The sequence below is a fragment of the Ranitomeya imitator genome, chromosome 3 (genome assembly GCF_032444005.1).
Source record: "Ranitomeya imitator isolate aRanImi1 chromosome 3, aRanImi1.pri, whole genome shotgun sequence".
Taxonomy (NCBI): domain Eukaryota; kingdom Metazoa; phylum Chordata; class Amphibia; order Anura; family Dendrobatidae; genus Ranitomeya; species Ranitomeya imitator.
The window spans coordinates 94,421,626-94,445,599 of record NC_091284.1 but is presented as its reverse complement, the minus strand read 5'-3'; the positions used below and the strand labels follow the sequence as shown (position 1 = coordinate 94,445,599).

The following is a 23,974-nucleotide window of genomic DNA, read 5'->3' as shown; positions in this document are numbered from 1 at the left end:
ACCTAATGGAATCTGTGCCATGATGAACTTCTGCGATTCTGAAGACCAAAGGAGGTCCAATGTGCTAGTGGATATGTGTCTCTAATAAAGTGACCATTAAGTATAACTAGGTCTTTGGGGGTGTCACTATATGAATAACCACAGCCTAACCCCTTCACAGATGCAGAGACCGATGTTGTTAATACCTGATAGAAGCTGATTTCATGTGTGAGGAATATATTCCTGTCTCGGAGTTCTCTCACAGTGTCAATGCTGAGCGTCCCGAATACTCGTTGCTGTGTGTCCATTAGCGGCAGTACAATGAGTGATCCCTTTCTGTCTTCTTCAGACCGCTCGTTATTCCACAACTGAATATTACCGTGATATTGAATACGGGGTACATGTTGTGGAATTCCACTGTCTACTGCTGCAAAGCTGAATGATAAATGTAGAAAATATTGGGAATTCGTTAGTATAGATTGGTAAAAGAAAAGAAAACATTCAAGAAAAATGTAGAGAACAAAACATAGGGTATGAATAAATTAATGGATAAAATAATTATTTGGATGCTATGCAGCACAACAACAAAAATGAACAATTGTTTATAAAGGATCTTTTGGTCACAATTCTATAACCATATATCATATATATAAATTGCAATTCCTTCCAGGCTCAAATACGACAGGTTTCCCTCTAGTAAGGCATTTGATTACTTTCTTACCTGACCCCTTTCATTTCTCTGGTCAGTGTCTTGTTTAACACATGTATGGCATCTTCAGAAGTACATGCCACATACCGAAGAACTTCATTCCACCTTTGACTCTCTGAGCTTTGCTCTAAAAGGGCGATATTGGCACTAATCTTCTTGTTGTTCCCATGAACCTCAGCATCCTGTATATACACAGAGAATTAAGCTTTAGATGTTTATATGCTTTGTATACTTTTTATGCTTAGTGCAGCCTGACACCATGTTGATCCAGACGTGCCTTATACAGGGCCTTAAATACAGCTTTGTATACTGGCTCAAATCTTCCACCACTTATTTCCGCCACGGACTGGATGTGTTGCAGCCATTTTCTACGAGAGGCTCCTCGTAGCTTCTCAGCCTGAGTCCGCTCCACACTGGTGGTTAGAAATTCTACCATACTTTCAAATACGTCTTCTTCTGGACCCGGAAGTTGATGGATCAGACCTTGGATGTACCTGATGAACTCAACCACTGACAACCTTCTTGATCCACGCTGAGACTTTGAAGAATTCAGACTTTCCCTTCCTAAATAGAAAAATGATTTAAAAAAAGTCCCTGAAAAAAATATCTATTTGATCCAACTGACAAGTAATTTATTATTTGCATTCAGATGATGCCCGTGGAAACTTTGGACAAACGCTGAGCTTCTGTGGCTGTAACATTCCTAATTCATAATGTGCATGTTTTGTATTATAGACATGTGAAGGAAAGTTCTGTATTTTTTTCAAGGATTTCACATAAATTTTTTCAAATATAATTTAATTAAGTTTAGAAAATTAATTTCACCTCTAGTCACCACCTGAGATTCCATCCCTTCTTTATATTTGGCCAAGACTCCTTCTACCTCCTCCAGCTCTAGGAATCCTGAACCTTCATTATCCCATTTTTCAAAGAGGGCCTGCAGTACTAACTTCTGTCTTGCAAGAAGAGCTTCATGCCGCACCTTTAGGATGGAGTGCAATTAAACAGAATACTATAGTTAAATGTTAGCCTGTAAAAAAAATAGAGGACACACTATGTAACACACCCCCTGAAGAAGAATACACGAAACGTGCGTTGGGGTGGAGGGAAGCACTATCAGCTCTGCAGCAACAAGCTGGACTCCATACTTGGATATTCACTACTACTATAGGTAAATCTGCCTCTTTCACAATTTTTTTGCATCCCTGCACTGCGCTATATTACAGTTCACACTGCTGACTTTACATAGGCACTTGTACCTCTTTAACTTCTGGCATCCTGCCTGAAATTAGATAATTCAGTATGGCAAATTTAGCCTAGTCTCTGATATTTTAATTGGATGGTGGATAAACCTGTTGTTTATTTTGGATATTGTCCAGCTAAAACTATTTGGATATTCATGTTAATATAATATTTGCAGTGACTGATACTGCTTCCCTCATACTAAAGGCACCTTGTTGAATTCTGCTAATTAGACTTATATGTGTTTTTTTAATGTTTATTCAATAAATTGTCATTTTTAAATGAACACATTGATAACAGTGGTTAATACTATATGTCCCTCACTTAGTTTTTTTGGGTCATTGTCATTGTGTTAGTTTTGGGTCATATTGTTGGATTCTAGATGTTTGTAAAATACCACAATCTTATTTTGGACTATATTGGTTGATAACACTATGTAACATGCATTTTTCCTCCTGACGAAGCTGCTGTGTCAGCGAAACGCGCGTCGAGGGGCCTCAGTGACCGCTATCTCGCTGGTATACCCCCTTACTATGGCTGCAGGTAATTGCCTTATTATATCATAGGTACGGTTCATATATTTGGCATTAGGTGATATTTGATATGCAGTTTACCGATACTGGGCTTATGTATGGTATATGTAGCAGCTCTATAGTGAGGAGTACTCTGTTATTATTTCTATACATATTATTGTTATTCATACTCTAGGGTACTATTTACCAGTGGGATATATAGGTCACTTTCTCTATGTTTGGTCTTGGTTGCTAGTAATTTGTAGTCCTATAGCAGCAGAGGTGTTTAGTCATCCCTGCTGCATACATATATGGTTAGTTATATTATTGTGGTAATTGTAATATGAGATTACTCTATTTTAAATGTATGGAACTATCCTGGAAATACTTATAATAAAGATATTTTGTATTTTATCTAATGGTGTTCGTTACTTCACTGTCTCTTTTGGTGTATATTGGTTGATAACACTATGTAACATGCATTTTTCAACAGCATCTTCACCAAAACCTAAAGAGAATTTACATTTGTACAATCACTGTACACTGTGTGCACAATTATTAGGCCAATGAGTATTTTGATCATATCGTAATTTTTATGCAGATTTTCCAACTTTGCGCTTTATAAACTTGAATGAATTGGATGAAGCAGATCGGGTGATGTGTATTTTTGTACTGAGGGCATGAGGCCTAAGATATACAGGAAAATTAAGGGCACAACTAATGGAATGGGATCTCCAACTACACACCTTAACTGGACATGTGTGCAGAGAGAAAAGAGGTGCGCAAAGAAGTCGGGATCACCAAATATAAATGAGATGAATAAATCTTTATTAATATAACATGAACAAACAGTAGACACAAAGATTAAAAGCAGTTGAAAAGCTAAAAGGCTATAATGCACCACCAGAGGTGTCCATGTAAAGACCAACAACCCTCATCCAATGAGCTCGCTCAGTAACCCACAGTAATGAAACAGTTATCAATGCTGTAAATATATATAGATCTCCCTGGAAACCCCCCCCAACCCCCCCCCAACCCCCCCACAATACTGTGGTCAAGCCAGGATGCACACAATCATTTATAAATCAAAGAGTTTGGAAAAATCCAGTTGAGAGAACACTACTAGGGATGTGATCAGTGTTGATATATCACAAAAAAAGACAAGTGCAACTATACAATTATTAATACAACTAGATGGTGGCCCGATTCTAACGCATCGGGTATTCTAGAATATGTATGTCCACGTAGTATATTGCACAGCCCACGTAGTATATTGCCCAGCCACGTAGCATATTGCCCAGCCACGTAGTATATTGCCCAGCCACGTAGTATATTGCCCAGCCACGTAGAATATTGCCCAGCTACGTAGTATATTGCCCAGTCACGTAGTATATTGCCCAGCTACGTAGTATATTGCCCAGTCACGTAGTATATTGCCCAGCTACGTAGTATATTGCCCAGTGACGTAGTATATTGCCCAGTCACGTAGTATATTGCCCAGCCACGTAGTATATTGCCCAGCCACGTAGTATATTGCCCAGCCACGTAGTATATTGCCCAGCCACGTAGTATATTGCCCAGCCACGTAGAATATTGCCCAGCTACGTAGTATATTGCCCAGTCACGTAGTATATTGCCCAGCTACGTAGTATATTGCCCAGTCACGTAGTATATTGCCCAGCTACGTAATATATTGCCCAGTCACGTAGTATATTGCCCAGTCACGTAGTATATTGCCCAGCCACGTAGTATATTGCCCAGCTACGTAGTATATTGCCCAGTCACGTAGTATATTGCCCAGCTACGTAGTATATTGCCCAGTCACGTAGTATATAGCAGAGCCACATAGTACGGTATATTGCCCAATCACATAGTATATTGCCCAGCCACGTAGTATATAGCAGAGCCACGTAGTATATTGCCCAGTCACGTAGTATATTGCACAGCGACGGAGTATACAGCACAGAGCCACATAGTATAGAGACTTAAAAAAAAATAAACTTATACTCACCTTCCGAAGGCCCGCTGAAGTCCTGCTATACTCACCATCCGCCGCCTTTACCGCTCCTCGCGTCGCTCCCAGGACTGCTCCTTTGCAAGCGACGGCTTCCGGTTCCAGGGCTGGTATGAGCAGGACCTGTGATGACGTCGCGGTCACATGACCATGACGTCACGGCAGGTCCTTGTCGCACACCAGCCCTGGGACCGGAAGCTGCCGCTTGCAAAGGAGCGGTCCCGGGAGCGACGCAAGGAGCGGTAAAGGTGGCGGAGGGTGAGTATAGCAGGTTTTTTGTTTTTTTTTACTATTTTTAACATGACATATTTTTACTATTGATGCTGCATAGGCAGCATCAATAGTAAATAGTTGGGGACACACAGGGTTAATAGCAGCGGTAACGGAGTGCGTTACACCGCGGGCCGTTACCGCTGCCATTAACCCTGTGTGAGTGGAGGGGATTATGGAGCGGGCGCCGGGCAGTGAGTGCAGGGGAGTAGGGGAGGGACTAATCGGACTGTGCCCGTCGCTGATTGGTCGCGGCAGCCATGACAGGCAGCTGCCAAGACCAATCAGCGAATGAATAACCGTGACAGAAGGACAGACAGACAGACGGAAGTGACCCTTAGACAATTATATATATAGATATGACAATTGTGAGCCCTCGCGGGCAGGGTCCTCATTCCTCCTGTACCAGTTATGACTTGTATTGTTTAAAATTATTGTACTTGTTTTCATTATGTATACCCCTCCTCACATGTAAAGCGCCATGGAATAAATGGCGCTATAACAATAAATAATAATAATAATAATATGACAAGACCAAAATACCCAACTGTGTAAAGATCTAAAACACAGATAAACAAAGTGGCAGAGGAATCCCAAAAAATCAGAAATCAGACACCAACTGTCAGTTCTGTGTGAATGAAGCCCAAGGTAACCAAACCAACGAGTGTGCAGATAGAAAAATGCATATTATCAGGGTAAGCAATCAAATGACTGACAACCTATACATAGAGATACATTAGTGCGGCTGGGATGATGTGTGGAGCAGTAACCCCTGTGCATCGCCAGGAAACGTGGCTTCCTCAGGGGTAATGACTGACTCTGAAAAATTAAAAATTGTTACAAGTCTCACAGAGGGGTGCAGCTCTCTTGAAATGGTGGCAATCACAGAATCATCAACAGTTTTGTTGCAAATAGTCAGCAGAGTTGCAAAACTGTGTTGAGAAAAAAAGGCACATTAACAGCCATAGATTTGAGAAGAATTAAATGTGAAGTGACCAGGAAGCCATTATCATCCAGTGCAGTCATATTCCAGAATTACAAGCTCCTTCGAGTGTCCAGAAGTACAAGGTGTTCAGTGCTCAGACACAAGGCTGAGATCAAGAGGGCTGAAACCAACACCGAATAAGACACAAGTGAAAAAGTCAAGACAGGGCCAAGAAATACAGCTACTCGAAGATAAGTTTTATAGACGGATGAGATAAAAATGAATCTTGGTAGACCAGATGGATGGGCTCATGACTGTATCAGTAGTGGGCTCATGAAAGATGGAGGTGTTGGTACTGCTATATTATTAAAGATAAGCTAGATAGGCCTTCTGGGGTTAAAGATGGACTCAAAATCAACTCCCAAACTTGCCAGTTTTTAGAAGACACTTTCTTCAAGCAACAGTACAGGAAAAAGTCTACATCTTTAAAGAAAACCATGATTTGTATGAGGACAACAATGCAAAACTTACAACTTACATTACATTTTACAAGTTTCCACTGCTCGGCTGCCAATAAAGGCCTTAAAGATGAAAGTATCACGATTCCTTCTCTCAGTGGGGTGAGTGGCAGCTCAGCCATCCAATCTGGGGCACAGGCGTGCTGAGCTGTCAGTATCGTGATAAACAGCTCAAATGTCCAATCTGAGGCATGGTTGTGCTGAGCTGTCAGTGTGATGACTAACAGTCAAGTGTCCAATCAGGGCCAGGGCGTGCTGGGTTTCCTGCAGGTGTTTCCTGTGTGGAATGGCTCCCAGGGTATTTAGCTGGCTTCCTGCCTGCCTCTAATCTCTGTCAGTTGTAGCTCTGCTCAGTTTGGTATGTGTTTTGCTCTGTGCTTTGAGTTCTAGTATTTTGATCTTTGTTGACCGACCTTGGATTTGCCTGTGATCTTCCGATTGCCTAGCCATTTGTCTTGATCTGCTACCTTCTTGGAATTATAACCTCAGACTGTGACCTAACTACACCTTTTTCTCACCCCTGTGTTTCTGATGTACCCTCCTGGCTTTTGACTTTGGACTCCCTGACTTCCCCACCTTACGGCGTGTCCGTAAGTAGTGACTAGCGTAACAGAAAGAATTATGACATCGTCCCTTCCTCACCGGACCTAAACCCTATTGTGAACTTATGGGCCCTTCTTGAATGAGAGTTTTAAGGTGAAAGAAAACAGTCATCTTTCTGCACAATGTCTTAATGTTGATATGCATGTGTAGCAATTTACTCTGGAAACTAGATACACTGAAAAACTGCAACTGACCATGTTGGTTACTGTACAGACTAGATATTCTGATTCCACAGTCCATAGTGGTGCCTGCTGGTGCAGAGATAGCCCTAACCAAAGACTAGGAGATGGCAACTCGGACCTAAACTGCCTAAATGGCGGAGAAGTTGCTTCACATTCCTCCTAAAGAAACGGAGGGCAGAGCAGAGTGTTAATTGCCTACAAGAGAAGAAATGTGCTGACCCAAAGGAAAGATCTCAGAGTGAGTAAATTAATACCGAAACGCCAAACAAAGAATAAAGCAAATACTGTTAACACATATGCTGCCTACTTCCTAATAATAAACAGAAGATACTGTAGGTGCAAAGCACAGCAAGGAAACAGCAAAGTGAAAACCCTAAGCTGGCATTTCACAGACTGGCTTCAAACATAAATAGAATGTTAGAAAATCCAAATGAATCTATCACCAGCAGGAGGACAGAATATAAAGCTGCACCCAACAGGTGATAGGCAGAGAAATGAAAATTACTGCGTTAAATTAGACAGACTTCAGCCAGAATAGCAGAACTGAAACACCAAGAGTAAAGGTGTGTCTACTGTGACTCAGCAGAAAGAGAAGCCGGCCACAGAACACAAGCTCAAGTGATTGAATTCAGGAGCATGACAAATGTCTCTCGATATTTACTGCTACATAAGGGATCATTTTCTTTACTTTTATGTTCTGTTCTCGTCATCCTCTTACTTCTCCTCCCATCCCCACACACATTCTAGCCCATTCTCTTGTTCCTTTTCTTGCCTACTGACAAAACTACTTCTCAACACGGACCACATTTTTGTAAAAAAAATTTCCTGCTAAGTAATTCGCAGATTAAAAATTTAACCAAACATGAAACAACAGAACAGGCTACAAGATGTACTATCAGTTCTATTTGCAGAGAAATATTCTGGAGTTCTTGCCCCTCATCATTGCAAAGCAGGATGGGGTTACCATAATAGGTGTTGTTAAAATTCCATGACCCCGTATTGTCAAAATTTGATCAAAGACCCAACCTGACTGCTGCTTAGAGAAGCAATATGCAAGTGTAGTCATAGGAAGTGGTGCTCTTCCATAGCGTAATTTTCACTTGCATACCTCCTCATCCGGCAACCGTATGTTTGAGAAAGGTTTTGACCAAGTGACCACTATGTCACTGTAAATATTGAATTGCCTACGGTACATTTATTGAACTACAGAACATGTAATCTAAACAAAGGGCCTTACTTTAGTCAACAGGGCGATTCGTTCCTCTTCCGTCTCAACATATTCCTTCAGTATAAAAGATGTGAGCTCCTCCACAGCTGCCAACGGAGCAGTTTCCCCAACAAACGTCTCCATCAGCTGAACAAACTGGGGCAAGTTAAGGGCACTGTCATTGAAAGCACTTGGGATACGTGATGGGCCACGGGTATTAATATCTGAAATGATGGTTTGTAAATCTGAAAAATGAAACAAATTATCCTATTGTTAAAAAAAACATAGCAATAACCTTCACATCAATTGTGTTTGAAAAAAATAATTTTTTGAAAACTTTTATACAAGGTTATACATAAGTTTGTGTCAATTTCCTCCCAAAACAGAAAAGAAATGAAACGTTTTTCTATATTTTGTTAATTTAAAATATTCAACACAAGTTAATATTTTCTAAGTTTCAACGGCAAACTTCAAAAAGAAGCCACAAATATGGAGAGCCTAGAGCTTTGTATGGTGCCAGATTGCACATAAAAGTTTCATTTTATAGATTATGTCATCTTTATGTTGTGAGGCCGTGTATTTCTTAGAAACCATTTTCTTCTAAGGACAGATTATACTTGTACATGCTGCCAGAAACTTCCTTTGATCTTGCTACTAATGAAACACGAGAGTATCAGTGAATGACCACTTCAAAGTAAATGTCGGATATTGTGCACACTAATTTCATATAGTATAGATAGATAATAAAAGACCAGCATTTTTTATAAACATCTTTATCAGCTATGCAGGTGGATTTTCTTGATAAAAAAAAACAAGAGATAAGTGTCACAGCAATTTTCAGAGAGTAATTATTTATTAACTTTAACAATGCAAAAAATATCAAAGGGAACATAAGATTTTTTTTAATATTGAGACCAACTGAATCACTTTGATGGAGCAGCGGCAGTGACGTCTCGCTAATGGACCAGTGCCCTCTTCATCCCCTTTGTGTCATTGGTGCTGGTTCATTGAGAGGGCAATGACTTCAGATTTTGATTGCTGTTCAGTGCAAATGAAAATTGCGAACCAGAAGAAGAGATTGTCCAAAAGGAGGGCACCAGGTATGTGGACAAAGCATTCCTGTACATGGAACACTCAGGCAACATAAGTAAACTGATAGGTTCCATAATTTTATTTGTTAAATACTTTTTAAATATAATAAGTTTTTATTTGCATTATTTGTGTCTTACACATACATTTTATTTAGTATAATAAGACAGACAATTATTCAATATTACTGAACCTCCCACTAAGATTACAACATTGTTAGTTCTCAATATGTCTACTTTTAGATTAAAGAATATACCGTATGTATTTTTCCTGTACTGCCAGCTTGTTTAGCAATGACCTATTGTGGCTTACCCTCCTTGTGGAGTGTGTCAGTGACTGCCTTCTGGTCCGTCAAGTCAGTAGTCTTCCCGATGATTGTGGAGCCTACCGAACCAGACTAAGGGATCTTTTTAAACGCTTAGGAAGGCTTTGCAGGTGTTTTTTGTTAATTATTTTAATTTTCTCTAATAATGACTTTTGGGTTTTCATTGGCTGTAAGTCTTTAATCATCAACATTAACAGAAATAAACACTTGAAATAGATCATTCTGTTTGTAATAACTCTATATAATATCTTAGTTTCACTTTTTGTATTGAAGAACTGAAATAACTTAACTTTTTGATGATATTCTAATTTTGTGAGAAGCACCTGTAAATCCATGTTTAAAAAAAGTATTTATAAGCTCTGTTTTTCTAATTAGGGCTATGACTAGTGCATGGGGCAATAGTTTGCCCAGACCAGTTGGTCGTCTTTGCATGTTATCATGCCCCTGTGTGCGTGATAACATGATTTTCAAGAGCCATCATCATCTCCAGCTTTCTGAAAACATTGTGCATGTGTGCGGCTTTCTTCAGACCCGTCATGGCACCTCTGAAGCCGGTTGTACGCTTCCCAACTTCAAAAGCATACTGCGCATGACCGGAACTGTAAAAGACAGCTCATGTGTAGGGGAGAAGACCGGGCTGTGGGTGCTAACAGGGCATCGGGTCTGGAACTGCTGGGGCCAAGCCTACTGTTGCAGGGGGGGAAGGAGATTGCGGACAAAGCAGACCCGTCTAGAGGGGGTGTGGGGAACCAGAGAGATATAAGAGGTTTGCGCAGGAAAGAAGGGGGTCTTTCCGCCAGAGAGAGGAGTTAGTGAGGACTGACGCCAAGCCACGGGTAGTGACAGGCCGCGCAGCAGTGATAAAAGCTGGGTGCAGCAAGGACTCTCAGACCTCATCGGGCGTGCGGAGAAGCGCACACCAGGTGGAGAATTGCCGTGGACGACTCTTGACTGCACAGCAGCACAACGGACTAGGGGCTCTGCGGGTCAGACCAGTGACCGCCTGCTGCTGACATTAGGAGATCAACTTGTTAGATGGGGAAGCTGGAAGAACTCGACACCAGCCTCATCCAGCAGCAACCCAATCCACGAGAAGAGACAGACACCTGAGTCACGCTAAGTGAGATATCCATAGACTGCCACCTTGAGTTACCCTTTTCTCTTTGTATCCCTCATCATTGACGATTTATTCCTTGTTACTCACTGCGAGGAGGTTATCCCTGTAATAATTAAACCAGTAATTGTTTATGTCATGGGGCTACCGCGACAGAGAGGTTCCAGAGAACCGCAGCGCTCTGGGCCTCGTTCACACTCAGTGAACATAAGCTCTTCACCTGTATTCTGACCTGGCTGCTTTGTGCCAGCAGTGCAGGAGTTAACCTTATTGCTGAGTTGCTGAGAGCTGGGTCTCTCTCAGCTGAAGTGGATTTTGTAATCTGATCCTCTATATAGACCCAGTCCTGACTTCAGCTATTGTCAGTGATCAGTTCTACTGCCTGGCTTGGAGGTTCAAGGAGCGTAGTGTTGGTGTTGGAGGTTTTATTTACAGAGATTGGTGTCTGCTGTTTTGGTTGCATGTTAAACCTGTTTTCCTTCCTATTTTTCTCTTTCTCTTCCCTTCTATGTGTACCCTCTGTGGTTGTGTGAGCATTTGGTGAGTTTGAGACTTTTAGTTACCTTGTCTGTATACTCTGTTATTTGTTGTATTATTACACTGGTGCAGTCCACCTCCTTTGGGGGAAGAGGGGGCCACTGATAGGGCCTGCATAGGAGACAGGGATACGATGGCGACTCAGGTCTCCTAACCATCATAGGTACCCCTGAGATAAGGGAAAGCCAGGGCCCCATCATAGTAGTAGGGACAGGTGCGGGTCCCAGTACGCCGTCCTGCCCCTTTATCGCCGCTTACGGCGTGACAGTTTACCCCTGTTAACCCTTGCTCTGTGCCTCTGTGTCACTGCATCCTATTACCTGTGTTACACATAGTAACATAGTTAGTAAGGCCGAAAAAAGACATTTGTCCATCCAGTTCAGCCTATATTCCATCATAATAAATCCCCAGATCTACGTCCTTCTACAGAACCTAATAATTGTATGATACAATATTGTTCTGCTCCAGGAAGACATCCAGGCCTCTCTTGAACCCCTCGACTGAGTTCGCCATCACCACCTCCTCAGGCAAGCAATTCCAGATTCTCACCGCCCTAACAGTAAAGAATCCTCTTCTATGTTGGTGGAAAAACCTTCTATCCTCCAGACGCAAAGAATGCCCCCTTGTGCCCGTCACCTTCCTTGGTATAAACAGATCCTCAGCGAGATATTTGTATTGTCCCCTTATATACTTATACATGGTTATTAGAACGCCCCTCAGTCGTCTTTTTTCTAGACTAAATAATCCTAATTTTGCTAATCTATCTGGGTATTGTAGTTCTCCCATCCCCTTTATTAATTTTGTTGCCCTCCTTTGTACTCTCTCTAGTTCCATTATATCCTTCCTGAGCACCGGTGCCCAAAACTGGACACAGTACTCCATGTGCGGTCTAACTAGGGATTTGTACAGAGGCAGTATAATGCTCTCATCATGTGTATCCAGACCTCTTTTAATGCACCCCATGATCCTGTTTGCCTTGGCAGCTGCTGCCTGGCACTGGCTGCTCCAGGTAAGTTTATCATTAACTAGGATCCCCAAGTCCTTCTCCCTGTCAGATTTACCCAGTGGTTTCCCGTTCAGTGTGTAATGGTGATATTGATTCCTTCTTCCCATGTGTATAACCTTACATTTATCATTGTTAAACCTCATCTGCCACCTTTCAGCCCAAGTTTCCAACTTATCCAGATCCATCTGTAGCAGAATACTATCTTCTCTTGTATTAACTGCTTTACATAGTTTTGTATCATCTGCAAATATCGATATTTTACTGTGTAAACCTTCTACCAGATCATTAATGAATATGTTGAGGAGAACAGGTCCCAATACCGACCCCTGCGGTACCCCACTGGTCACAGCGACCCAGTTAGAGACTATACCATTTATAACCACCCTCTGCTTTCTATCACTAAGCCAGTTACTAACCCATTTACACACATTTTCCCCCAGACCAAGCATTCTCATTTTGTGTACCAACCTCTTGTGCGGCACGGTATCAAACGCTTTGGAAAAATCGAGATATACCACGTCCAATAACTCACCGTGGTCCAGTCTATAGCTTGCCTCTTCATAAAAACTGTACACCTCCTGCACTTTCGGTCATGTGCAATGCGCCTCTGCAGTCAGAAAGCATACTCCCGGCTTCAGAGGCGCAATGACGCTGCTGAATAGAGCCGCGAGATTTGCAGGGAGATGAAGATGTCACCGGCTAATAACATTATCATGCCCACAGGGGAGTGATAACATGCATAGAGGGACAACTAGTCTAGGGAAACGAACACCCCATCGACTAGTCAAAGGCAAAATTAGCATAGGATATGTGGATATTATAAATGCTTTTTTTAAACATGGATTTAAGTGACTAAAGACAGGAAAATTTCCAAAATATTGCAATAGGCATTATTGGGCTGTGTTCACGGTTTCTTTCTTAGAAAATTTTGGAATGAATGCACTGCATAAAACACCTTCAGAAACATTCTAAAGACTTTTCCTCTTAATTTCTGTTTTTTTCCCCTCATGGCTTTTGAAAAACATTTGGTGCACACCGAGTCGTTTTGTGTAAGCATAATGCTGGTGCAGGGGGAAAAAAAAGGCATGTTGCTTATTTTTGGCGGATTACTGCTTCACATTTGTAAAGATGCAAATCAGTTGAAAGAAGTGACCATTCTGTAGGCAACTTCAGCTTAGAAATAGTGATGAGCGAGTGTGCTCGTTACTCGGGATTTCCGAGCATGCGCTGGTGTTCTCCGAGTATCTTGGGCGTGCTCGTAGATTATGTTTGTGTGCCTGCAGCAGCATGATTTGCGGCTGCTAGACAGGTTTGTCGCCGTTCTTCTTGTTGACGCTCTGCCGCCGGTGGCGTTCACTCTATACTGTTCAAAGAACTGTTATAAGATGGAACATGTGCACAGCAATTCATCTTGACATCGCTGTGCACTATGTTAATTTTAAGGCGGACGTTATATGCACATAACCTGACACTGTTTTTTAACCATTTTTTTTGTATTGTTTTCATGTGCATTTTGGCAGCCTTTTGACTTAATAATGTTACATTTCAAATACATTTTGTGAGTAATCCTCTGAGAAATAACGTGGGTTTTTAAAACCTCATCAGGTAAAAAAACAACTCGCTATATGATCAGAAATGTGAATTTCCCACTGAAATCAATAGTGAGCTTATTCTGACAGTGTTTACAGTTTTTTTTAATGTAGCAGGTTTAGCTGTTTCACTTCAAAACCTTACAAAAAAAAAATTCTGTGTGATCATACCGCCCTGAAGCAAAATGAGACGGTCTTTTACTACCTGTGAACTTGGAGGCAGCGTCGCGACAGTCTTCTTCACTTCTGTCTCCATATGAACTATACCTGATAGCCAGATCCGAAGTCATCAAGTCTCCTACACAGACACAGAGTGATAATTGTCAGTACAAGAGATCTATAGAGCAGCAATTACACTGGATGTTCCTATTAACTAACTGGAGATGAGTAATTAATCATCCCATACAGTATATAATATTTAAAGGTCTATTAGCATAAGCATGCGTGCTGACATCTCCTCTGACTGTTCCAATCATATATTAAAGCCATGCATAAATGTCAGCGTCTTATTATTTACCTATAGTAATATATTGCAGGGGACGCTCAAATCTCCTTCTCTTTACTAACGGGCTAATCCTATAGAACAGTATTTGAGCTGTTTTGGCTGGATATCAGTTATACAGCATAGCTAAAACCACCATTCAAATTAGATCAGATGTCAGACGTAAGATGGAAAGCTGTTTTCCCCAAATTAACTACTTTGTAACTCAATTCCAATAAATCAGACAATTGAGTGACGAAGCTAGACCAATCTTTTTCCTTCTTTCATAAACTTAGAAATACATGTTATACATCTATCTAATCTGCTGAAGGTAAGTCACCATTTTTATTAAACTGTCCAACTATATACATCAGCCAGTATCTCCTTTTTTTAAAGATAAATGCATGGTATATATTTTGAATCAAATCTGAATTGGAAACCATAATGGAACTGCGATTGGGGCAAAAATATATACCTCACACTGTATGGCAAAAGAACACTCCTGGCATACGCCTTGCATGCTAAATGTATAAACAGGTTGCAAAAAAACACGTCCATCAAGTTCAACCTTCCGTGACCAATTATACTTTATCTACAGCTAGATTATTTATAACCTACAATGCTATTTATTGTGGGAAAATCTTCTAGCCATTGTATAAATGCTGATACAGTATCAGTCATTGCTACGTCTAACAGTAAGGCTACTTTCACACTGGCGTTTTTTTCAATACGTCGCAATGCGTCATTTATGGCAAAAAACGCATCCTGCAAAGTTGTTTGCAGGATGCGTTTTTGCCCCATAGATTAACATTAGCGACGCATTGCGACGCATTGCCACACGTCGCAACCGTCGTGCAACGGTTGCGCCGTGTTGTGGCAGACTGCCGGGAGCAAAAAACGTTAAATGTAACGTTTTTTGCTGCCTACGGACCGCTTTTTCCGACCGCGCATGCGCGGCCGGAACTCCGCCCCCACCTCCCCGCACCTCACAATGGGGCAGCGGATGCGCCGGAGAAATGCATCCGCTGCTCCCTTTGTGCGGCGCATCAAACGCTAGCATCGGAATCTCGGCCCGACGCATTGCGACGGGTAGATTCCGACGCTAGTGTGAAAGTAGCTTAAGGCTTCCAACAGTCTGGCTGCTCTAACTGTAAAGGTACCGTCACATTAAGCGACGCTGCAGCGATACCGACAACGATGTCGATCGCTGCAGCGTCGCTGTTTGGTCGCTGGAGAGCTGTCACACAGACAGTTCTCCAGCGACCAACGATCCCGAAGTCCCCGGTAACCAGGGTAAACATCGGGTTACTAAGCGCAGGGCCGCGCTTAGTAACCCGATGTTTACCCTGATTACCATCCTAAAAGTAAAAAAAACAAACGCTTCATACTTACCTACCGCTGTCTGTCCCCGGCGCTCTGCTTTCCTGCACTCACTGTGAGCACAGCGGCCGGAAAGCAGAGCGGTGACGTCACCGCTCTGCTTTCCGGCCGCTGTGCTCACAGCCAGTACAGAGAAGCAGAGCGTCGGGGACAGACAGCGGTAGGTAAGTATGTAGTGGTTGTTGTTTTTTCTTTAACGATGGTAACCAGGGTAAACATCGGGTTACTAAGCGCGGCCCTGCGCTTAGTTACCCGATGTTTACCCTGGTTACCTGCGAAGACATCGCTGAATCGGCGTCACACACGCCGATTCAGCGATGTCAGCGGGACGTCCAGCGACGAAACAAAGTGCTGGACTTTCTGCCCCGACCAGCGATATCACAGCAGGAGCCTGATCGCTGCTGCCTGTCACACTGGACGATATCGCTAGCCAGGACGCTGCAACGTCACGGATCGCTAGCGATATCGTCCAGTGTGACGGTACCTTAAAGAACTCTTTCCTAATTAGATATCAGAATCGTCTTTCCTCCACATGTAATTAAGGTCCCTTAGTCTTTTCTAAGGTCCTTGGAAGGAATAATTCAGGTGCCAGTCCTTTGTATTGACCACACATGTATTTATCCATATAAATGAGATCCCCCCTGAGATATCTTTTATCTAAACAAGCCCAATTTTTCCAACCTCTCATCATAGGAGAGGCCTCCATTCCATGTAATAATATAGTTGCCTTTAAACTGACACTAACTTCCCAAAATTCTTTTTAGAATGTGGAGCCTAAAGCTGAATCCCATATTCAAGTTTTTGTGGCCTCACAGCGGATTTATAGAGGATAATAATACACTGGGATCACAATTTATTAGCTATTTTTAGAAACTCTAAAATCTATTTGCTTTTGCAGCTTCTGCTTGACATTGATTACTTGGCACTGAATTTCCCTGTGATACACAGATTTTACTCCCCTTGTGACTTTATTTGTCCTATTTTACCTAAAGTATGTCTAATAATCATGTACAGCTATATAAAACAAAAGTTTCTCTTTAAAAACCATGGCATGATTGTGAGCTGGAAAGGCTCATAACTATGTACCTGACCAGGGTTTGCCCTCAATAAAGTGTGCCACTCTGCTTTTACTGTCTTCAGTTTTATGGTCTCTTGTATTGTCTTCTCTGTGTGCTGCACCTGTAAATGTACAAAATAATGAAAATATATATTTTATTAGCATTGCCTTCACTATTACATAGTATTACTTGTTTTTGTATTTACATAGTAACATAGTAACATAGTTAGTAAGGCCGAAAAAAGACATTTGTCCATCCAGTTCAGCCTATATTCCATCATAATAAATCCCCAGATCTACGTCCTTCTACAGAACCTAATAATTGTATGATACAATATTGTTCTGCTCCAGGAAGACATCCAGGCCTCTCTTGAACCCCTCGACTGAGTTCGCCATCACCACCTCCTCAGGCAAGCAATTCCAGATTCTCACTGCCCTAACAGTAAAGAATCCTCTTCTATGTTGGTGGAAAAACCTTCTCTCCTCCAGACGCAAAGAATGCCCCCTTGTGCCCGTCACCTTCCTTGGTATAAACAGATCCTAAGCGAGATATTTGTATTGTCCCCTTATATACTTATACATGGTTATTAGATCGCCCCTCAGTCGTCTTTTTTCTAGACTAAATAATCCTAATTTCTATCTGGAAATTGTCTGGGAATATTTTTTTTCTGGTTGCTACCATATCCATGCCAGATAGTATTAGTGACTTGTTTTTAAAGGGAATTCATCACCAGCTTTTTGCTATGTAATTTTAGAGCACTAAGATGTAGGGGAAGAGACCCTGATTCCAGGCATCAATTACTGGGCTTTATTTTGCGGTTTCAATTTAAGAATTTCATAGTAAATTTGTTTACTGTAAACGATATCTATAACTTTGTATGTAACCCCTTCTCATGTACAGAACCATGGAATTAATAGTGCTATATAAATAAATAATAATAATAATTGTTTTGTCAGCAGAAGATTATCACTTCAGGACTATGTGTCTCATGTCTCCTAGTCCAACCCCACTCCGAGCACTGATTAGCAGAATTCTGTGAATATACATTGTACATAGAAAGCTGGTATGCGAAACGTGCGCCAGGGGCTGCCAGGAGGGCTATAGGGGTCCGGACTTACTATGGGTAAGCAGAGGTGACTTTCTGTGGCAGCTTATACTGCGGGTGTGCACGGTGCATCTTATAAATAGGTGAATATATGCCTCTTTATGTCTTACTGACCTCTTGGCTTTGATTCACCATGTTTTATTGGACCTCTACCCTCTCCTTGCCTACCTCCATGTCTCCTCCACTTTTTTTCTGATTTGTGTCATTTACTCTGTGTTCAGTATGTTTTCCATGTAATACTTTAATAAAATTTATCTTGTTTATATACTACTTTTCGGTGGTTTATGGCTTTCTCCGTTTGTCCTTTAGTACTGTACATAGAAAGCTGTAGTGTGGGTGGTGCACTTATACACAGCTCAGCATTCTGAGATCTGCTAAATCTCCTAAAGAGAAAACTAACTAAAACTAAGTGATACATCGCTAGAATCAGGGTCTTCGTCCCTAAATAAAGCTGCTCTCAGACTACATGGCAAAATCTGTTGAAATATTCCCTTTAATCCTTTTCCATATACGGTACCTTATAAGCAGCTCTAGTAAATCCATATATTGCATGGTTGAATATTCATTGGCATGACTATCCTGTAATACCTAATTTTTCCTTGCAGTGGGAAAAGTATAGCCATCCGTAGCTTCCTCAAGGATTACCAGCGGGTCACTGGGGTGATTCTGATGTCAGACTCATAATCAAATTCCCAGAAAAAGAAAAAATATATCTTTGGGGATATGCTTTGTAACAAATTCACAGAAAAACCCCAGTGCTTTTTGAATAAAAAATACCTTTTAATAATTTAATTTAAAATTCTTAATTGGTGCACTACACAAACCATCACCACAACAACAACATACAATAGAAAAAGCCAGAGTGGTGCCTAGCCCTGCACTTCACTATATGCACCCTACCTACCAGCGGAGGTTGGCACCCTATGACCTGCGCAAATGGCGCCCCGCTCACCGTCGGCTATCCCTTCTACCCCTATTGGGCCCTTATAGGATGGGATAAAACAATGATTACCATGCATACAGTGTGCCAAATAACATAATTAGAGTCTTTGATCCATATAAAAAAGGTGGCAAATTAGGGCTGTCCCTACCCTGCCCCTGCCTATCAGCGGAGGTTGGCACCCTAATATTACACCCAACGCAAGTGGCACCCCCGGTCCTCGACAGCTGTTTTCTACTTTTCCCCTTATTGGACAGATGAAATGTCATTAAAGTAAGGTGCCTTAGTGCTTTTTAAAGTGCCAATGAATAGAGAAATTACCAGAGTTTCCTATATACAATATATAAATATAGTTTCCAATATAATATATTTATATAGGAAACTCTGGTAATTTCTCTATTCATTGGCACTTTAAAAAGCACTAAGGCACCTTACTTTAATGACCTTTCATCTGTCCAATAAGGGGCAAAGTAGAGAACAGCCGTCGAGGAGCAGGGGCGCCACTTGCGTTGGGTATAATATTAGGGTGATAGGCAGGGGCAGGGTACGGACAGCCCTAATTTGCCACCTTTTTTATATGGATCAAAGACTCTAATTATGTTATTTGGCACACTGTATGCATGGTAATCATTGTTTTATCCCATCCTATAAGGGCCCAATAGGGGTAGAAGGGATAGCCGACGGTGAGCGGGGCGCCATTTGCGCAGGTCATAGGGTGCCAACCTCCGCTGGTAGGTAGGGTGCATATAGTGAAGTGCAGGGCTAGGCACCACTCTGGCTTTTTCTATTGTATGTTGTTGTGGTGATGGTTTGTGTAGTGCACCAATTAAGAATTTTAAATTAAATTATTAAAAGGTATTTTTTATTCAAAAAGCACTGGGGTTTTTCTGTGAATCAGACTTATAATTAGTTGAACACCAAATGAGCTTCATTATGACAAAGGGTCATCTTAGAGAGACAACACTTTTAAACCCACAACCTAGTAATTTACCGCTAATTTGAAAGGTCTACAGGGTATAACTGGTTTTTAGGACCACGGTCATATATGAGAATCTGTATACACCACATTTCATAACGCTACACTTTCGATGTGTCCTTTGATCCTTCCCCTCCTGAACTACTGGCTTTATGTTGTCCACCTTCTCCAGTATTCTCTAACTCTGCTTTCTTCTCTCCATCCTCTCCAGAACTATAGCTATATGTGTTTCACCTTCTGTGGTGTCCTCTGACTCTTCTTCCTTCTGTCCTTCCTCTCTGGAACTACTGCCTATATTTTGTCCACGTTTTCCAGTATCCTCTGACTCTTCTTGCTTCTGTCCTTCCTCTCTGGAACTACTGCCTATATTTTGTCCACGATTTCCAGTATCTTCTGACTCTTCTTCCTTCTGTCCTTCCTCTCTGGAACTACTGCCTATATTTTGTCCACGTTTTCCAGTATCCTCTGACTCTTCTTCCTTCTGTCCTTCCTCTCTGGAACTACTGCCTATATTTTGTCCACGATTTCCAGTATCCTCTGACTCTTCTTGCTTCTGTCCTTCTTCTCTGGAACTACTGCCTATATTTTGTCCACGATTTCCAGTATCCTCTGACTCTTCTTGCTTCTGTCCTTCTTCTCTGGAACTCCTGGCTATATTTTGTCCACGTTTTCCAGTATCCTCTGACTCTTCTTCCTTCTGTCCTTCCTCTCCAGAACTCCTGGCTATATTTTGTCCACGCTCTCCAGTGTTCTCTGACTCTTCTTCCTTCTGTCCTTCCTCTCTGGAACTAATGGCTATATTTTGTCCACGTTCTCCAGTGTCCTCTGACTCTTCTTCCTTCTGTCCTTCCTCTCCAGAACTACTGGCTATATTTTGTCCATGTTCTCCAGTGTCCTCTGACTCTTCTTCTTTCTGTCCTTCCTCTCTGGAACTACTGGCTATAGTAGAATCTGTAGTAGTAGTGCTTTCCACTTTTTCATCTGGCTGATTATGTCCTTCCTGGAATTCAGCCCAGAAATCAGTTGGATCCATTTCCCCTATTTCAATTACTGGCCCTAAAGGGAAAAATAAAAGGAAAAAAGTAATCTAATTTAATAAATTACATTATAAACATTAAGTGAAGACATTTGTTTGTTTAAATAATTGATCTCAAGAATATTTCCTGAGTAATAAAACTAAACATCAAAAGTAAAAGGTGGGTTCTGATGGCCGTATTTCTCAGTCAACATATGGACCACAAAGGCCGGATTGACTGACCTGAACATTCACCGTCAGATGCCTATGAGGCTCTAAGTGTGGGTCAGGAGACCTTGTAATAAGGTTGTCTTAACCCCGCTTCATACAGGGTTAGGAAGAAAGATATCCAAAGGTGTTATGCTTATTTAAATAAAGAGAGGGGAATAAGCTGCTCCCACAAGCAATAGATTAGATTTAGGAGACAGTCAGTACCCATAGGATTTACATTAGAAACCAATCCCACCAAAATTGACAGCTTTGGCTGACTATAGTCTAAGGTTTATGACCAGCTTAGGTTGAGAAATCATGCTTCATGTACCATCATGGAATACTAAATCTTTAACTGAGTAGTAGGGTACCGTATAGTACTAGTTGTATTAATGTCCATAATAAACTGGAGATTGTTAGCAATTAAGTGGTGAGGGCTGGAAAGCCAAAAGGCACATTGAATTCGACACAATGCATATCGGAGGTGAGCTTTAGATTTCTATATGGTTATTAAATTGCACAAAAATGAATATCGCCAAATGTAATAAATGAAAGACATATATATATATATGTGTTCTTACACTGCCGCGGGTTGCGTGGCTGCCAGCTCTCTGCCTTTGAATTTATAATGTCATAGAATTTTTCCAAGAGAGAGAGAACTCTCTGCCGGTCCAGAAAGCCGACCTACAAGCACAAAGGATACACAGAGGTTACACAATTTCTCAGTATAAGGCTGGTGACACACTAGCGTATAATACGGACGAGTGCTATGCGACAAAAAAATCAATGTTAATCTATGGGGCAGTACATTTTCCCACGCTCCAGAGTTCATTGCAGGTCACTGATGCTGATGCTGGCAGCTTCTCATTTATTCATGAGTGGTGTACAGCCGGGGTGGTCACATTAGCACCGCTCCCGGTTGTAAACTGTATATCCCCTAGAGATATGGATTACTGCGTGGGACTGAACGCCCAACAGGTATGGGTATATTGTTGGTTTGTTATTTTTTCTTTATTACAGGAGATAGAGGGCGTCGAATGGATTAGCAGGACAATAAAGATGGCAAACTGTGTTTAGTGTTTTATTTCATTAAAAGACATTATTCGGACTGTGTCTTTATTTAACCCTTTCCCAGCTATATGAATAGTAATGGATAGGTGTCTTATTGACCCCTTTCCATTACTAAGCCGGGCTTGATGTCACCTTACAATACAAAGGTGACATCAACCTCCCAACTATTACCCCATATGCCACCGCTACAGGGCAGTGGGAAAAGAGAAGCTAAGTGCCAGAATTGGCGCATCTTAGAGATGAGCCATTTCTAGGGCAGCTGTGAGCTGGTGTTTGTAGCCAGGGGAAGCCAATAACCATGGTCCCTTCCTAGGCTAAGAATATCAGCCCACAGCTGTCTGCATAGCTTTTTCTGGCTATTAATTTTAGGGGGACCCACATTATTTTTTTTTGGGGCCCCCTATTTTAATAGCCAGTAAAGGCTAAATATACAGCTACAGGCTGATATTCATAGCCTGGGAAGATCTATGGGTATTAACCCCTTCCTAAGCTATAAACATTGGCCCCCAGTCGCTGGCTTTCCCTCTCTGGCACAGAAAATTGCATGGGAGCCCACGCCACTTTTTTCCCAAAAAATAATCTTTTATTAAATACTGTACATACATGTTCCCTAATTTTCACACACACTGTACTAATTGTATTGATCACACACATCTATATATCTAACTATTCTGCATGGATTTACTGTATGTAAACCATGTCTCCTATCCAGTCGGGTCCTGCATTGATTTTACAGAAGCCGACAAATGAATTACTGGCTATTCTTCTATCTATATCTTTATGCAATATAAAGATATATAGTACAGACCAAAAGTTTGGAAACACCTTCTCATTTAAAGATTTTTCTGTATTTTCATGACTATGAAAATTGTACATTCACACTGAAGGCATCAAAACTATGAATTAACACATATGGAATTATATACTTAATAAAAAAGTGTGAAACAACTGAAAATATGTCTTATATTCTAGGTTCTTCAAAGTAGCCACCTTTTGCTTTGACGACTGCTTTGCACACTCTTGGCATTCTCTTGATGAGCTGTCACAGTCTGGAGATCATGTCTTCCTGCTTTTTCCAATCTATGTTCCTATACGTTACAACAGTAAAGGTACCTTCACACATAACGATTTTGTTAACAATATCGTTGCAACGTCACGCTTTTTGTGACGTAGCAACGATCCAGCTAACGATCTCGTTATGTGTGACAGCGACCAACGATCAGGCCCCTGCTGGGAGATCGTTGGTCACTGGGGAATGATCAGGACCTTTTTTTGGTCGCTGATCACCCGCTGTCATCGCTGGATCGGCGTGTGTGACGCTGATCCAGCGGTGTTCACTGGTAACCAGGGTAAATATCGGGTTACTAAGCGCAGGGCCGCGCTTAGTAACCTGATATTTTTCCCCTGGTTACCATTGTAAAAGTAAAAAAAAAAAACAGTACATACTCACATTCCGATGTCTGTCACGTCCCCCGCCGTCAGCTTCCCTGCACTGACTGTCAGCGCCGGCCGTAAAGCAGAGCACAGCGGTGACGTCACCTGGTTACCCGGGGACTTGGGCATCGTTGAAGACAGTTTCAACGATGCCGAAGTCTTTCCCCTGATCATTGGTTGCTGGGAGAGCTGTCTGTGTGACAGCTCCCCAGCGACCACACAACGACTTACCAACGATCACGGCCAGGTCGTATCGCTGGTCGTGATCGTTGGTAAGTCGTTTAGTGTAACGGTACCTTAAGAGCCTTTTATCAGCTGTTGTAACTTGATATACTGAGATAAACAGAAGCAGGAGGGGTGAATTTGTGAAGGGGCTCTTTCCTATGCACTACCGCTATCGACATGTGCTTGATTGATATCTGTTCAACACCATTATGTCAATATTATTAGCCAAACTGAACAGACCCAACTCGAAACTGTGAG

At 41.7% G+C, this 23,974-nt stretch overlaps 1 protein-coding gene across 1 annotated transcript in view; it reads right to left on the bottom strand.

Moving 5' to 3' along the window:
* Positions 1-23,974, bottom strand: part of EFCAB5 (EF-hand calcium binding domain 5) — a 93,130-nt gene that overhangs the window by 28,227 nt on the left and 40,929 nt on the right. The window contains exons 7-15 of the mRNA XM_069761160.1: positions 21,568-21,670; positions 19,996-20,817; positions 16,769-16,861; positions 14,027-14,119; positions 8,192-8,406; positions 1,514-1,670; positions 966-1,252; positions 701-870; positions 186-414 (exon numbers count right to left, since the gene is read on the bottom strand). Coding sequence (XP_069617261.1) covers positions 186-414; positions 701-870; positions 966-1,252; positions 1,514-1,670; positions 8,192-8,406; positions 14,027-14,119; positions 16,769-16,861; positions 19,996-20,817; positions 21,568-21,670 — 2,169 coding nt within the window. The remainder of the gene's footprint in view (positions 1-185; positions 415-700; positions 871-965; positions 1,253-1,513; positions 1,671-8,191; positions 8,407-14,026; positions 14,120-16,768; positions 16,862-19,995; positions 20,818-21,567; positions 21,671-23,974) is intronic.